The sequence below is a fragment of the Ochotona curzoniae genome, unplaced genomic scaffold, assembly GCF_017591425.1.
Source record: "Ochotona curzoniae isolate NIBS_2020 unplaced genomic scaffold, NIBS_Ocur_1.0 contig_43, whole genome shotgun sequence".
Lineage (NCBI taxonomy): Eukaryota > Metazoa > Chordata > Mammalia > Lagomorpha > Ochotonidae > Ochotona > Ochotona curzoniae.
In genome coordinates this window covers 20,912,708-20,928,491 of record NW_024466218.1, presented here as the reverse complement: position 1 = coordinate 20,928,491, position 15,784 = coordinate 20,912,708, and the positions used below count along the sequence as shown (strand labels likewise).

General features: G+C 39.5%; 1 protein-coding gene across 3 annotated transcripts in view; it reads left to right on the top strand.

The window, feature by feature from the left end:
- Positions 1 to 15,784, top strand: part of DYM (dymeclin) — a 290,990-nt gene that overhangs the window by 148,152 nt on the left and 127,054 nt on the right. Inside the window, exon 15 of one of the 3 annotated variants that reach the window (XM_040984986.1) lies at positions 6,210 to 6,374. The exons of the other annotated variants lie outside the window; for them this stretch is intronic. Coding sequence (XP_040840920.1) covers positions 6,210 to 6,374 — 165 coding nt within the window. The remainder of the gene's footprint in view (positions 1 to 6,209; positions 6,375 to 15,784) is intronic. 3 annotated transcript variants of the gene reach the window in all.

Here is a 15,784-nt window from a genome sequence, read left to right as displayed (position 1 = left end):
GGGTTCTGAGTCCAGCGATTCAGTTGGGGGAATCCCCAGAGACACTTCATCTGAGGGGATCCCAGACCTGATTCGTGTGTGTGCATGCCAATACAAGGTCTGGCACCTTCCATTGCCCCAATCAGCTTATGAATATGGTAATGGTTGCAATTACTGGGTCAGTTCTGTCTCTAGCCCTGTACTTTTATATAGCTTTTACTTGCAATAGTCTCAAGATGGAAGTAAGCCAAATGTTCATCATCAGGACTGGATAAACCAATGGTAGATATAAAACACCTGTATTATGTATAGTACAATACTATTCACAGTGAAAAGGAACAAGTACTGATACATTAGACAGGAATTACAAAATAGTTTTGATGAACATAGCCAAAGAAGTCATGCTGTATGTGTCTATGCAAAATTCTAGAAATTTCAAACAAATGTATAACAATAAAATCCGAATCTTAAGTGATAGTAGTTCTGAGAAGAGGGAATTTTTGCAAAAGAATACAGGGAATAGATAAAGTTGCTTTAGCCATCACCTGCTTTCTCCTGGGGTAAACATTAACAGGAAGCTGGAAATGGAAGTAGAGCTGCAATCAAACCCAAGTGCTCTGATATAGGATGTGGGTATCAGACCAAATGCACAGTCCTCATAAATTTTTAAAATATCATCATATTAGCTACACACCCTATTCTTAAAACAATTTTGCTGCATTCTAAAAACTCACTGTGTTGTATTTCTATGTTTATTTGTCTCAAAGATTCTCGGGGGGTCTTCCATTACAGTAGGCCCCAAGATCACCAAAGGGTGAGGTGACAGAGCTCTTCTGCAGCAGAAACACTGGAGACAAACTGGTGTTGAAGCATGACCGTTTATTTGAGAGAAGTCACAAGCTTATATAGGAGAAGGGGGCAGGCAGAAGGGCGGTCCTGACAGTAAAACAACATTGTGACTGGCTAACAGATATACCTATCTCTCTGGACCCTCCAATGAAGTTAAAGATCAAGAAGCACAGGAAATTGTATCTCAGGGCAGATTTATTATCTGCTGAAAAGCAGATGAATTTGATTTCCTAACGTTGTTTACAAAGGAAGTCCTAGCAGAGTAGGGAAGAGAGACTGGGGTGCAGCCATCACTGTTGTTGTATGCCCAGTGAACTGTTGCTGTATGCCATGTTGGGAGTCTGTTAGCCATGGGCACAATGTACTATGTGCCTATGGCCTCCCATATGGGCTAGGCAGGTGGAGATCCAGGGGTGATCTCTCACGCAAGATATTGCTAAATTTCTTGTTAAATTTTTTTCACTGACCCACTGGTTATTCTTAAATGTATTATCAATTTCTGATATTTTTGAATTTTCTGGAATTCTTCTTGATTATAGATTTCAAGTTTCATCCCATTGTGGTCAGGAAAGATACTTAATGCAGTTTCAGTCATCATTGTTAGTTTTTTGGGGGGTCCTATAGTATGTGAACTGTCTTTGTACACTTGAGAAGAGTGTGTCTTCTGTTGCTACTGTGTGGACTCTTCTGGGTGTGTCTGTAAAGACCATTGCATGTAAAAGGTTGCTCAAGTTCCCTGTTTTCTTGTTAGTTTCTTCCTGAATGATTTTTTCCATTGTGAATTTCTGTTGGATTTTATTCCAAAGTGGGATATTGAACTTCCCCATACTATTATTTTACTACATAGGATTAGTTCTACATATTTAGCTGCTCCAGCGTTAGGTGCATACATATTTACTGTTCCTGTTTCCTTTGGATGAATTGGTCCTTTTATCATTGTATAATGAACAAGTTTGTCTCTTTTTAAAGTTGTTTACTTTTAGTCTGTTTTGTCTGATCTAAGTTTAACTATCCCTGCTCTTTTTGGTTTCCATTTGCATGGAATATTTTATCCATGCCTTCTCTTTCAGTCTATATATGTCCTTAAAAGTGAGATGATTCTTTTGTAGAAAACGTAGGAAAGGAAAAAGTGAAACTGTGACTCTTTGCTGATGGCATAGTCTTTTATATAGAAAATTCTATAGACTTTCCCTAAAAGCTGCTGCAAACAAAACAAATATAGCAAAATTGCTGAATACAAAATCAAAACCCAAGAATCAGTGACATTTTTGTTAACTGTGAATTCTCTGAAAAAGAAATTGGGGAAGCAATCACATTTACAATAGCTACAAAAAGATAGAATACTTAGCAGTAAATTTAGCCAAAGAAGTGAAAGGTTTGTATATAGAAAGCTGTAAAATGTTAATGAAAGAGTTGAAGAACAAATAAATGGAAAAATATCCTGTGTTCAAGGATTGGATGGATTATTGTTGTATACGTGTTCATGCTATTCAAAGAGATGTATATATTCGGTGCAGTTTCTATCAGAATTCTAATGTCATATTTAATAGAAATAGGAAAAAACATCTTAAAATCTATTTGGAACCACAGAAGTCTCTGATTAGTGAAGGCAAGCATGAGCGAAAAACAGAAACAAAACACCACAAAGCTAGAGGTATTACAAGGTGTCCTACAGAGCTGTGGTAGTAGAAGCAACATGAAGCCCCCCTCAAACACACAGAAAAGATACCTTGAAGTATGTAATAGAATGAGGAGCCCAGCAATGAGCCCACATGTGCATTCAGGTATAATTCCAACATAGTTGTCAATGATACACACTGGGAAAAGGAATCTTCAGTAAATGGTGTTGAGAAAACTGGATATTTACCTGCAGACAAGTGAAACTGGACTCTTACCTCACACTGTGTCCAAAAGCAATTCAATATGGATTGAAGTCATAAGTGTGTGATGTGTGAAAGACAATGACATCATTTAAAATATTTTTGTCTTTTCAGCCAGAAACATACTGATGATTTTTTCCCTATTTCTTTTGTACTCAGCATTTAAATTTTTTTAATTAATATTTTTATTTTAACAATCTTTACATGGTTAGTTAGTGCATAAAGGGTCAAGGGCTACAGGAAAGTGGGTAAGACTATTATTTCCATATTGTTTCCTTCATATATCTGAGGTACAGGGGGATATTGAGGGAGAAGCCCCACCTGATTTCCCACCCACCCCAAGTCCCGCATGTGGGGCATGCTCCGAGATACTCGTTGAAGTGGTTTCAATAGGTCACCAGTTTTGAAATTGCTGCCAATCTTGCCTCTCCAAACATGATGAGGTTGTTGAAAAATCTATTAATTGACATTGTCCATCATAGCGTCTCTATTTGCCCAGTATTTTGTTGCCAACCTATAGCTGAGGTGGTTGATTAACTTGTTCCATCTTCTGTCCCTTCATGGATAGGGTTCTGAGTATGGCATTTCAATTGCGTAGATCACCAAAGAAACTTCATCTGAGGTGTTCCCAGGCCAGATACTCGTATGCACCAGCAAGCACAGGGCCCAGCACAGTCCATCACCTGGTCAGCTGGTAGTTGCAATTGCTGGGTTGGTTCTGTTTTCAGCCCCGTCTTCTACTGGAACCAATGGGTGATGCAGTCCAGCCTGGTTCTGCACAGCACATACTTGGTCTTTACCTAAACCAGTGGGAGCTGCAGCCTGATGAGAGCGGCCCACAATTTTTACAATATTCTTCATCTGTGTTCTAAACACTTATTGTTAATTTACTTTCTTGCTATTTTATATCTCAATGGGAAAGTAACACAGGGGAGTGAGAAGGAGAACTGGGGACTGGGAGGATGTGCAGAACATTCTGGTTTGGTTGTGACCCTCCCTGGTGGTCATCTCATGTCTCTTTAAATTCTATTTAAGCATATAAATAAGAAAGTAAGTTAGTAAAAAGTTGCTGTGACTGTATGTTGTAATTTTATTGTCAAAGTACTGTAAAACACATTATTAGAAAACTTGCCTCTGGGATCTTTTTTAAGCATTTCGCGTTTGCGTGTGGTTTTTGGAATCTTGTACAGACTTGAATGTTGTTCTAGGACAGAACATTTTCGTACTTTATTTTGGTAAAGCATAACCATATCAAGTAACATTGCAGAACTATATGTTGCATAATCTTGGACATTTTCATATACGAAGTCACTAAAGAGGTTTTACTTTTTGTGAAAGTTCAACTCTTAAGTAACAGGGATTGTTTTTTATGGGATTGCTCCAGACCACATTTGCTTACTTCCCACGCTCTAGTTTTTCTGATGTTCCAAGCGTTAAGTATAGAGGTCAGAATGACATTTCAGGGCTCTGAATTTCAACTACATAATTTTTAAATGAGTATTATTTAGTGTATCAAAATGGCCAGTTCTGTTTGCTTTTTTATTTAAGTTAAAATAATTTAAAAATAAGTAAATCTTCAAAAATAAGTTTGTTTTTTGAAATGTCAGTATTGTAGTCATTCTTAAAAACCTTTTTTCTTGGGGCCAGCATTTTAGCACAATGAGGTAAGCCACCACCTGCAATGCTGACACACCAAATGGGCACCCATTCAAGTCTTGGCTGCTCTGCTTCCCTTTTAGCTACCTGCTAATGTGCCTGAGAAAGCAGTAGGAGAGGACTCAAGTGCTTGATGAAGCCCCTGGCTCTGGGATGACATAGTGCCAGCTGTTACGGTGATTTGTGGCCATTTGGGATGTGAACTAATGGACAGAAGTTATCTTTCTCTGTGTCTTTACCTTGCTGTAACTCTATCTGTCAAATATATAAAATAAATATATTTTTTTAAAACAAGACAAATGTTTGTATCTGAAATTACAGACTTAAAAAAAAGTTACGTATACGTAAGTCTGCAGTAATAGTACCAAGAATTTTAATGTACCATCTGGGTCTCCTCCATGGGAATAGGCCATCCTCCACTGCTTTCTCACAATAGCAAGGAGCTGGATCAGGAAGTACAACAGCTAGGAATCAGATTGGTGCAGTATGGGATGCTCACATCCCAGGAAGTGGCTTAATCTGCCACAGTGTCAACCCCTAAAATGTTTTTTAAAGTCTACTTTTTCTTAGACATTATCACCTTCTCAAGAACTTTGGGTTCAGTGATATTTTGTTATTTCCTAGTATCTGCCTTTCCCCCTAGGTTACAGGCTTTTAAGCAGATGGTGATGTTGTAGTTTGTCCCCCTCTGCTCCGCCCCCCAAATTCCACAGCTCCAAAAAAATTCCTGCATGCAGTAGGCAGTGGTTGGTTGGTTAGTGATCAAACAGAAAAGCAGATTTACCACTTGTGGAAGTTTTCAAATTGTCCCACTTAACTGATTTTGTTTTGAATTGAACCTAGCTTAAAAATCAGCTACCTCTTCTGTGGTAATTTGATAAACCTTTTCTTGGTTCTCAAAGGTTCGTGGTCTAGCCATATCACTTCGTGTGTTCACTGTTTGGTCATTCACCTTGCTACATTAGCCCTGCATTTTCCTATGTTTAGATGTCCTGCAGTATGTCCAGTAACGTTGCCGAAGAGGAGAATAGCAATGATAACTACTGCTCTGTTCCTCTGATTGTTTTACTTTGTAAAATTGAGGCTTGCAAAACTCAAATACCCCCATTTTAAAGCTTTCAGTGGCTGGGTTGTATCTAAAGTTCTGTTTTCTGACTCCTAATTCAGTATTCCCTTTTCATAGCACTTTCATGTCTTTCAGTGTTATTTCCTGTCTGCCAGAACTGTATTTGCAAAACTGTGAAGAGAAAAATAGCTGATATCACTTTGCGTTACCAGGACAGATTTCTTGTGGTTCACTGATGACACTCTCATATGCTTAGAAGTTTTGCCTGTAAACAAATTATTTTCCTCTCTTGTAAATAAGTTTTAGTGTTTAGAGTAGTTTTATGTTTGCAGCAAAATTGAGCAGAATTCACGGAGTTCCCGTGTAGCCTCTGCCTTTCTCCCACTGTCAGCATTGCTGTACCACAAGAGTCTGTCACAACCAATGACCTGCTTTGACACATCCTTGTCACCCAAAGGCCGAAGTGAGCCGTAGTATCAACATCCTAACATCACATCCTAGGAGTTTGGATGACATGTAATGACCTGAAACTAACACTATCTGGTCACATAAAATGCCCATCTGTATGTCTTTTCTGATTAGCTATCCTGGCAGATCTTTGCTGCATTTTGAGGTATTCATTTTCTTTTTATAATTTTCTTCTAACAGTTGTTATTTTCATGGGCACCATCTAGTGAAGATGCACAGAAAATTTTGAGGACATGAAAAATGATTTATTACTTTTTTTCAAAGGAAAACTCCTGTCTTTCTGTTTCTCTCCTTTTACCTTTGTCTTTCAGTTATACCTGCCGCCACTTGCGGAGATATGTTTATGTGTTGGACAAACTGTATTTCCCCCACTCTCACTGTTCTACGCTTCAGCATTGCTTCTCGACCCTCAGTGACAATGGAGAGGAACTCTTGTCTCTAACTTGCTCTCACATTCTCAGATCCTATGCTTCCAGGTTATTAACCTCTGCTGTCCATTTACTGCATGCTGCATGTTGTGTTTGACTGATAATTGCATGTTTTAGAGGAATACCTGTCAATTTAATGGTTTGAGAAAAAACGGGTACTTGAAATGACACTAAATAATTCTTTAAAACAATGGCTGAATGTGTCTTCTTAAGTACTTAGTATTGCTTTACAGGAGAAAAGAAAGCAGTCAGCCACATAGTTGTCATGTAAATCTGCTAGAATTTTTCTGAACTTTATTCTCCCTGATTTAGTTTTATAGTAGCTGGAGTGCTTTGTCTAATTTGTGTATGAAATGTACTCTGCAATAAATTTTCAGTTTTCTTTTCATGCTCCAAAAGCCCATCTGAGAGATAGCTATAGGGCTTCATTTGTGTTCTAGAAAAGGCACATTCAGTTGAGCAAGTTTGATTTCATTGAGTGGTAGAAATTATTGTCATTTTTGGGATTTTGTGTTTCTTTCCCACTTTACTTACATACAGTGTAGTTCTAAAATCAAAGTTGTGATGTGTCATGTATGAATATAGATTAAACATAATGATGGTAGAAGTACTAAGAGCTAAGGTGTCATTCTCAAATATCAAAGAAAATCGGCACCTGCTGTTTAGTATGTATCATGCACAAGAACAGGGGGACAGTATGATGTTCTCGCTTTGTGTATCTTAGGCGGCATTTCCTATAAATCATAGCTGCCTTATGCAAGTGCTATACTGTTAACCATAGAATGGTTTAAGGCAGTGTCTTCACTGCCAAATAATTTAGAGAAAGAAGGGAGAAACTCCATGGCAGCCTCAACCAGAAAATAGAAAATAGTTGGAATTTAAAAATACTCTTCCAGATGAATCTTATAGAATCTTCAGGCTCCACATTCCACCTGTGTGAAAATACTTCATTTGGAAAGGAAGATGGCATCGTGTCTAAGGGGGCAGACTTTTCTTGGTAACAGAAAGAGTTCATGGACTGTCCTGGCAATGTTGATGAGGCTCTTTTTGAGTCAGTACTTTCCTTTTGAGAAAAGAAAGCATCAGGTATATAGAAAGGTGAATGAGAATAATGAAGACCTAAGTATATAACATAGGAGAGTTTGTCAGACTTGCCAGACTATCAAGCCGGTGACTTAGCAGTGACCTACATAAAGAGAGTGGATATCAGGTAAGTTAATGACATTGTTAAGAATCAGAGACAAGACTCTTCTGGTGGTGAGGAGTGGGGAGAGCTGCTGGTAATGATTAAGTCTCATGTGGGCAGCATGATCGATCTCACCATATATAGAGTGTATCAGGCAGGGCTCTGCACAAAACCAATAGGAGGGAATTTTTAGGTGTACATAACAATAGGGGAACAAATAGGGAGAGAGTTATTTTAGGAATTGACTGACATTTTAGGGGCTAGCAAATCTGAAATCTGTATGGCAGGTTGGCTGACAGGAAATTTAGATAAGCATTGACATTGCAGTTTGGAAGCCTGTATCTAGAGGGTAAACCAGTAGGCAGAGACACGGGCAGGATTCCTATTTTATGTCTTTTAGTCTTGAAGCAGATTTCATCTTCCTCTTGAACCCCTAGTCTTTAACCTTCAACTGCTTGGATGTGTTGCACTTGCGTTATCAAAGGTAATCAACCTTCCTTCAAGTCAGGTGGTCCTAATTGTTACTCACACCTGGAAACACCTTCACAGAAACCTCTGGCCTGGTATTTGACTGAGTTAACATATCACACTGCGCTGCTCCTGTTTCTTCCTTCTGTGTGTCTTAGGAGGCCACCACACTGTACACCTCCTGAAAGTAAACTTTGCATCTTATTCATTATGGTGTCTTTTATACATTTCATCCTGGCACATTGCTAGCCCTCATGAATACAAGTTAGCAGCAGATCCTGCCATTTGTCATTAGTGACAGAGGACACTGTTACTTTCTTCTAGCATTGGCCCTCTCACTTAACAGGAGCACACAAAAAAGATGGATGCATGACCCACTGGAAGGAAATGGAAACAAAAGGGAAAGGACAAGGAAGACCATGGGGAGAGATAAGAGAGAACTCTGGAGGGAGAAAGGAGATGAAGGCATAAGTAGAGTGTGTTCCTGCATCCTAGGCTCCCAGCACAGCCTAGTCTACACTCACTTTTTTTTTTTTAATTGGAAAGGCAGATATACAGAGAAGAGGAGATACAGAAAGATCTTCTGTCCATTGGTTTACTCCTCAAGTGACTGCATCAGCTGGAGCTGAGCCTATCCAAAGCCAGGAAACCTGGAGCTTCTTCCATGTCTCTCACATGGTTACAGGGTCCCAAGGCTTTGGGCCATCCTCCACTGCTTTCCCAGGCCACAAGCAGGCAGCTGGATGGGGAGCAGAGCAGCCAGAACATGGACAGGAGCCCACATAGCATCTCAACAGATGCAAGGCAAGGATATAGCCACAGGCTATTGTGCTGGACCCCTGCACTCATTTTCTAAACTGATGAAGAATTTACTCATTTTCTTCCTCTCCATTCAGCATCTTCCTTGGAATTCCCTCATACCTTACCCACTTTGATCTCTCTCCCTTACTCAGTCTTCCTAGCTAGGGTATGGGGTATTTAAACCTCCAAGGGTGTTTTGTTGTTTTGTTTTGTTTTGTTTTGTTTTGTTGATGTAGTTTAGTTGGTGCTGGGGTCTCCGTTTCCCTTCCCCCAAGTTCCCTCCTCTTCCCTTTGTTCTCCCCTCCAGTCTCACAGTAAGTGTCTTCGGTGTACTTTCACAAGTTGTCATGCTGCTGCTGAAGTGTCTCCCAACAATATAGGAGATTTTCAGTCATTTCGTTGTGAGTCTATTCTTGTATCCAGGGCCCTAATGAAGATACAATGAGGACTAGATCTTTGTTATTTATGGGCAGTGATAAGGGACGTTGACCATCTCAGGTAATTATAAGCAATCAGCCTGTTATGGATGGTTGATTAATGAATTATGTCACAAGATCTAATTAGAAAAGGTACAAGTAAGTAGGAAGTGACATAAGGTAAGATTCAAATGTAATATCCTTAGATTTGACATCATATTATCTTATATTTAGAGCAAACATATCATATCTGACTTTTTGGGATTGGCTCATTTCCCTTAGCATAGTGGTCTGTAGTTTGGCCCATTTGGCCACAAAGATTGTATTTATTTTTTTAATAGCCAAGTAGTATTCCGTAATGTGGATGAACCAGTTTCCTTATCCAGTCCTCTGTTAGTGGGCATTTAGGTTGTTTCCATGTTCTTGGGATTGTTGATTGTGTTGCAATTAACATTGGGGTCATGTTGCTTTCTTGTATAACACGTTTTTTGGATATATTTCTAGAAATGATATTGCTGGGTCATATGGTAGGTGAATTTTTAGTTGCCTAAGTGTTCTCCATACTGACCATGGCAAAGGTGTTTTTTCAATGCAAAGCCCTCCAACCATGGCATGGCCTTTTAGGTGCATCGGTAATGAAATGTCAGATCAGAAGCTGAGCAAACATTATGGGGACAGGAAAGTTTTCTGAAGGTTTTGCATTGGACCGGTTGCTGACAGTTTTGCAACCTCCTCCCCTCATGTCAGGGCCACTGCCCTGGATGTGCTGTCTCTGGGCCTCCTGGTGTGCCAGGCGCTGTCTGCTCTGATTAGCAGAGAAGAACTACAGTACTAATAATGGTGTGGTGGTTAAGGATACAGGCTCTGGAGTTGAGACTCCTGCCACTTCCTTGCCCATCAGCAGCTTTCAGTGCCAGCCACACATCACATGCTATCTGAGACAGTATACTGGACACTGTGCTGTTCAGGACAGACCTCAGGATGTGGGGATGATTTGCGTAAAAGGAGCTATCTGGTCATCTTCGCATGCCATGTTCATTTACCAGTGACTAACATCCTGCATCACAAACACGGTGACACATAGTCAAGTGTAGTTTTGTTTCTGTAGCTAATAGATTTTCTTTTAACAGAACTACATGACACTGGAAGCCAAGCCAAGCCAAAGTCTGAATGGAGCAAAGACTCCATGATTTTTGGTTATATGGAATGTCTCAGACATAATTCAGTTCCTGGAAAGAAATATAAACTTGTTCTTTAAACAGGGATTTCACCTCAGTCTAACCTGAATTACTGCTACTCCACAAATGCCTGGAGTATCAGATAGCAACAAATGCATCAGAGTCCTGGAGCCAGGAGCTGGAAGCTCAACCCAAATCATCTGTCTAATGTTGGGGGCCCAGTCACTTGGGTCATCCCTGCTGTTTTCCAGAGTCTCCAGCAGGAAGCTGAAGACAGGCGTCACAGCCGGGAATCAAACCCACTCCTTCTGTTGTGGGATGTGGGTGTCTTAACACGTCTAACCAAGTTCTACTTTCTTGGGTTTCAGGGTGGAGTGGTGAGTAAGTTTTTTGAAAATTCTATGAAATAAGAAAACACTTCTACTTCCCCTTATTTTTAGTAGATTGTATATTTAACTTACATGTTTTGCTGAAATTGAAAGTTTAGTTGCTAACATTATTTTAATTGAATGTGAGGCAAAAAAAATTTTTTTCTAAAGGAAAATTTGATCCAAAATGATTCTGTTGTTGTGGCACAGTTTGTTTTGACTTCACACATTGCTTTGGTATATTTGTGCCTGATGCTGGAAGGCTGAGCAAGAACATCAGCCATGTTTAAAAACTATTCTCTAGTTGATTTTTTAAAATAGAAAATGTTGATTGGAGACTTCTCAGGATGGCTGAATAGAGCGTAGCCACACTAACTTCAGCTGCTGTGGGCTGTGAAAATGGCAAAGCAAAGCCCACAGTTTTAGGGGTCCAACAGAAATTTTCAATGAAAATGTGAAGAAAGACTATGGGACCAAAGGAGAGAAGACCCAGTCATCACTGAGGCACCCATGTGCTGCAGCCAGCTGCTGACTGCAAGCTGCTTTGTCACTGTGAGGCACACGTTTGTGAATATCCACTGGAGGAGCAGGCGCTCTGCTAAGCGCCAAGGCGTGTTTCAAAGGTAAAAGCCATTGGAGGAGACAACCAGTAAGTTAGTTCCACAAATGCCCAAAAATAAATGTGGAAATAAGAGCAATAAAGAAGATAATATAAATTCTCCAAAGGAACATGGCAACACTGCAATATTAGAATGTGAAGAGGAAGAGAATGATGATATGCCTGAAAAGAAATTCAGAAGAATGATCATAAGATTATTCAAAAACAGTGAGAATCAAATTCATAAGTTGAAGATACTCTTACATAGTATGGGTAAAAAAAAAAATTTGCCAAGAGCTAGAGATATTGAAGAGAAATCAACCTGAAATATTAGAAATGTAGAATTCTGTGTGATAAATTTAAAAATGCAGTGGAAAGCCTTTACAACAGACTGGGTAAGGCAGGAGAAAGATTCTCTGAGCAGAAGACTGACCTTTGGAAATATTTCAGACAAAAAGTAGAAAAATTAGAAAAACAGAAAGTAGTGTTTGAGATTTATGGAATACTATGAAATGATCTAACATATGGATCTTCAGAGTTCCTGAAGATATGGAAAGAGGGAAATGGATTAGAAGGGCTGCTAAGTGAGACAATGATAGAGAACTTCCCTAATTTGGAGAAAGATAGCCAAGAAAGTTTTAGCTAGAGTCTTTAGGGGAGAAAAAAATCTAATCAAAGAGGTACAGATTGGAAAGGAGAAAGTCAGATATATTTAATCAAATATGTGAAAGAGCTCTACAGTGAAAATTATAAGGCATTAAAGAAAGAAATAGAAAAACACTAAAAAAATGGGAAATATTTTATGCTTGTGGATTGGAAGAATTAATAGTATCAAAGTGTTCATACTATCCACACCAATTTGTAGATTCAGGGTGATCCCAATCAAAATATCAACAACATACTTCTCAAATTTGGAAATAAAACAGTTTTAAAATTCATATAGAAACACAGAGATCTGAATAACTAAAGCAATATTAAACAACAAAAATAAAGCTGAAGACAGCACAATACCAGATTTTAAGATGTACTATAGGGAAGTTAACAAATAATCAAAACAGCCTGATACTGGCACAAAATGACATGTTTAGACCAATGGAACAGAATGAGAACCCTAGAAATTCATTCACGCTTCTACAACCAACTAATCTTTGATAAAATGTGCTAAAAATCAATCCCTAGAAAAAGTTTCCTTAACAAATTGTACTAGGGAAATTGGATCTTCACATAACAAAATAGGAAACAAGATCCCTATCCTACAGAAATTATACAAAAATAAACTCTAAATGGATCATGGATCTAAACCCAATCCATCAAATTTGTTGCAAAAAAAAAAAGGGAAAATTTTGTAAGACATTGGCATAGACAAATACTTCATGTAGAGGACACCAGAATCATAAATAATAAAAGCAAAAATAGATAGGATTATGTCAAGCAAAGAAACTTCTGCACTGCAAAGGAAGCATTTAACAAAATGAAGAGGCAACCTGCAGAATGGGAGAAGATATTTGCAGATTAGGCAAATGACAGAGGATTCATAACCAGAATCTGTAAGTAACCCAGAAACTCAGCAACAAAACAACAAACCATCCAGTCAAAAGATGGGCAAAAGACACGAACAGGTCTTTTTCAAAGGGTGAAATTCATATAGCCAGTAGACATGAAAAAACATGCTTGGGGTCATTAGCCATCAGGAAAATGCAAATGAAAACTGCAGTGAAGTTTCACTTTGCCCAGGATAGAACAGCTGTCAAATTCACAAGACAATAAATGCTGGCAAGTATGCAGGCAGAAGGTATCCTAATCCACTGTTTGTGGATACGTAAACTAGCACAAACGTTATAGAGGACAGCTGGAAATTCTTCAGAGATATGGAAATAGATCTAGCCTATGACCCAACCACCCCATTCCTGGAAATTTACCCAAAATAAACGAAGTCAGCATATGAAAGAGTTATCTGTGCCCCATGTTTATTACAACTCCATTCACAATAGCTAAGATACGGAATCAACCTAGATGTTTTTCAGCTGATGCCTGGATAAAGAAAATGTGGAATATATACACTGTGGAATACTATTTGGCCATTAAAAGGAATGAAATCTTATCTTTTGCCACAAAATTGAAATCGGAAGCTTGTATGCTTAATTACATATGCCAGTCCCAGCAAGATGAATGTTATATGCCTCCCCTGATTTGTGATAATTCAAATACAAAGCAGGAAAAAAAAATGTGATATGTTTGACCAAAACTGACATATTGTAATTTGATTATTATTTACAACTCTGGTATATGCTTAAAAATTTTTTTTTAATTGGAAAGGTATATTTACAGAGGGAAGGGGACCCAAATGACTGCAGTGGCCAGTGCTGAGTCAATCTGAAGCCAGGAGCCAGGTGCTTCTTCTGGGACTTCCACATGAATACAGGGTCCAAAGGAGTTGGACCATCCTATGCTGCTTTCCCAGGACATAAGCAGAAAGTTAGATCTTAAGTAGAGCAGCTGGGACACGAACTGGTGCCCATCTGGGATGTGGATGCCTGGGAAGGCAGAAAATGATGGTTCAGTACTTGAATCTCTGCCACTGACATAGGCGATCTGGGTGGAGTTCCTGTTTCCTGGTTTTGGCCTGGCCCAGCTTCGACTGTTGTAGCTATATGGGGAGTAAACCAACAGAAAGATTCGTGTTCGTTCTCTCTCCCTTTCTTCCCCTCTCCCTCTTCCATGCTCTCCTTTTCTGTTGCTTTTTAAAATAAATAGTCTTTAAAAGATAAAGAAGGAAGGAAGGGAGAAAAATAGAAAGAAAGAAAGAAACAAACAAACAAACAAACATACATAGATACATAGATACATAGATAGATGCCTGCACCCCATATCAGAGCACCAAGGCTAACCATCCTGTTGCTGCTCCCTGACTGGATGCAGCTTTATGCCAAAGCTGATGCTGGGAGATGGCCCTTATCACTTGAATTAATTTGCTCTTTATCTCTATCCCTTTCAAATTAATTACTTAATTAAAATTTTAAAAAGAAAGAAAAAGTGCCCTCTGTGGAGCAGAGCTGTGACACCAGGCTGCTCAAACTACTTGAGAAGCAAGGGTCTGTCTTGTTTTAGCTACTTTTACTGTGGAGGGGAAGAAGAGCCATCTTGGGCCCAGTGGTGTGGCCTAGCAGCTAAAGTCCTTGCCTTGAACACACCAGGATCCCATATGGGCGCCAGTTCTAATCTCGGCAACCCCACTTCGTATCCAGCTCCCTGCTTGTGGTCTGGGAAAGCAGTCAAGGACAGCCCAATGCCTTGGGCCCCTGCACCTACATGGGACACCTGGAAGAAGTTCCTGGATCCTGGCTTTGGATCGGCATAGCATCAGCCGTTGCGCTCACTTGGGGAGTGAATCATCGGACAGAAGACCTTCCTCTCCTCCTCTCTGTATATCTGACTTTCCAATAAATAAATCTTTAAAAAAAAAAAAAGAAGAAGACCCATCTTTTTCTTTTTTTTTTAAAGATTTATTTTTATTATTATTATTTTTATTGGAAAGGTAGATATACAGAAAGGAGAGACAGAGGACAGAGAGGAAGATCTTCCATCTGATGATTCACTCCCCAAGTGAGTGCAACGGCCGATACTATGCAGATCCGAAGCCAGGAGACTGTTCCGGGTCTCCCACACGGGTGCAGGGTCCCAAAGCTTTGGGCCGTCCTCGACTGCTTTCCCAGGCCACAAGCGGGGAGCTGGAAGGGAAGCAGGGCTGCCGGGATAGAACCGGCGCCCATATGGGATCCCAGGCGTGCAAGGCAAGGACCTTAACCACTTGCGCCACTGTGCCGGGCCCGACCCATCTTTTTCTATGACCTGTATGTAATCTTCTAAATTAGGCTCATGTAATCTTAAAATCTATGGGCAAAAGTCTCCATTTAACTCTTTTGGAAAGATAGCCTAAAATTTTTAATAGATTCTGAGTTATTTGACCCATTAGAGATTAGTAGTAACCACTGATCTTGGACAAATATTATCTTATTAAGGACTATAATTCTGATATGCTTAGTTTTTAAAGAAGGGAACACAGTGGTTTTAAATAAACCTTTTTTCAGGAAAAAAATAATAAAGACATTTTTCAAGGGTATAAACCAGGGACTGGCGTGATAGCTCAGCTGGCTAATTCCCTGCCTCACAACTAGCTTCTTGTATGGGCTCTGGTTCATGTCCTGATTGCTCCACTTACCATTCAGCTCCCTATACTTTGATGTAGAATTGGACATCCTAAATATTAGTTTATCCCACTGTGGCATAACACCTGCCCCAGATGTGAACATATTAACTGGCATCATAATTGCTAAACTAAATACCTGCCGCCCCTGCCCTCACCACCGCCATGCTGCCCAAAGTTTTAAGCTCCAGAGCCATCCTTTCATTTGTTCCAGCATCCCTCGTATCTGGGCTTCATGT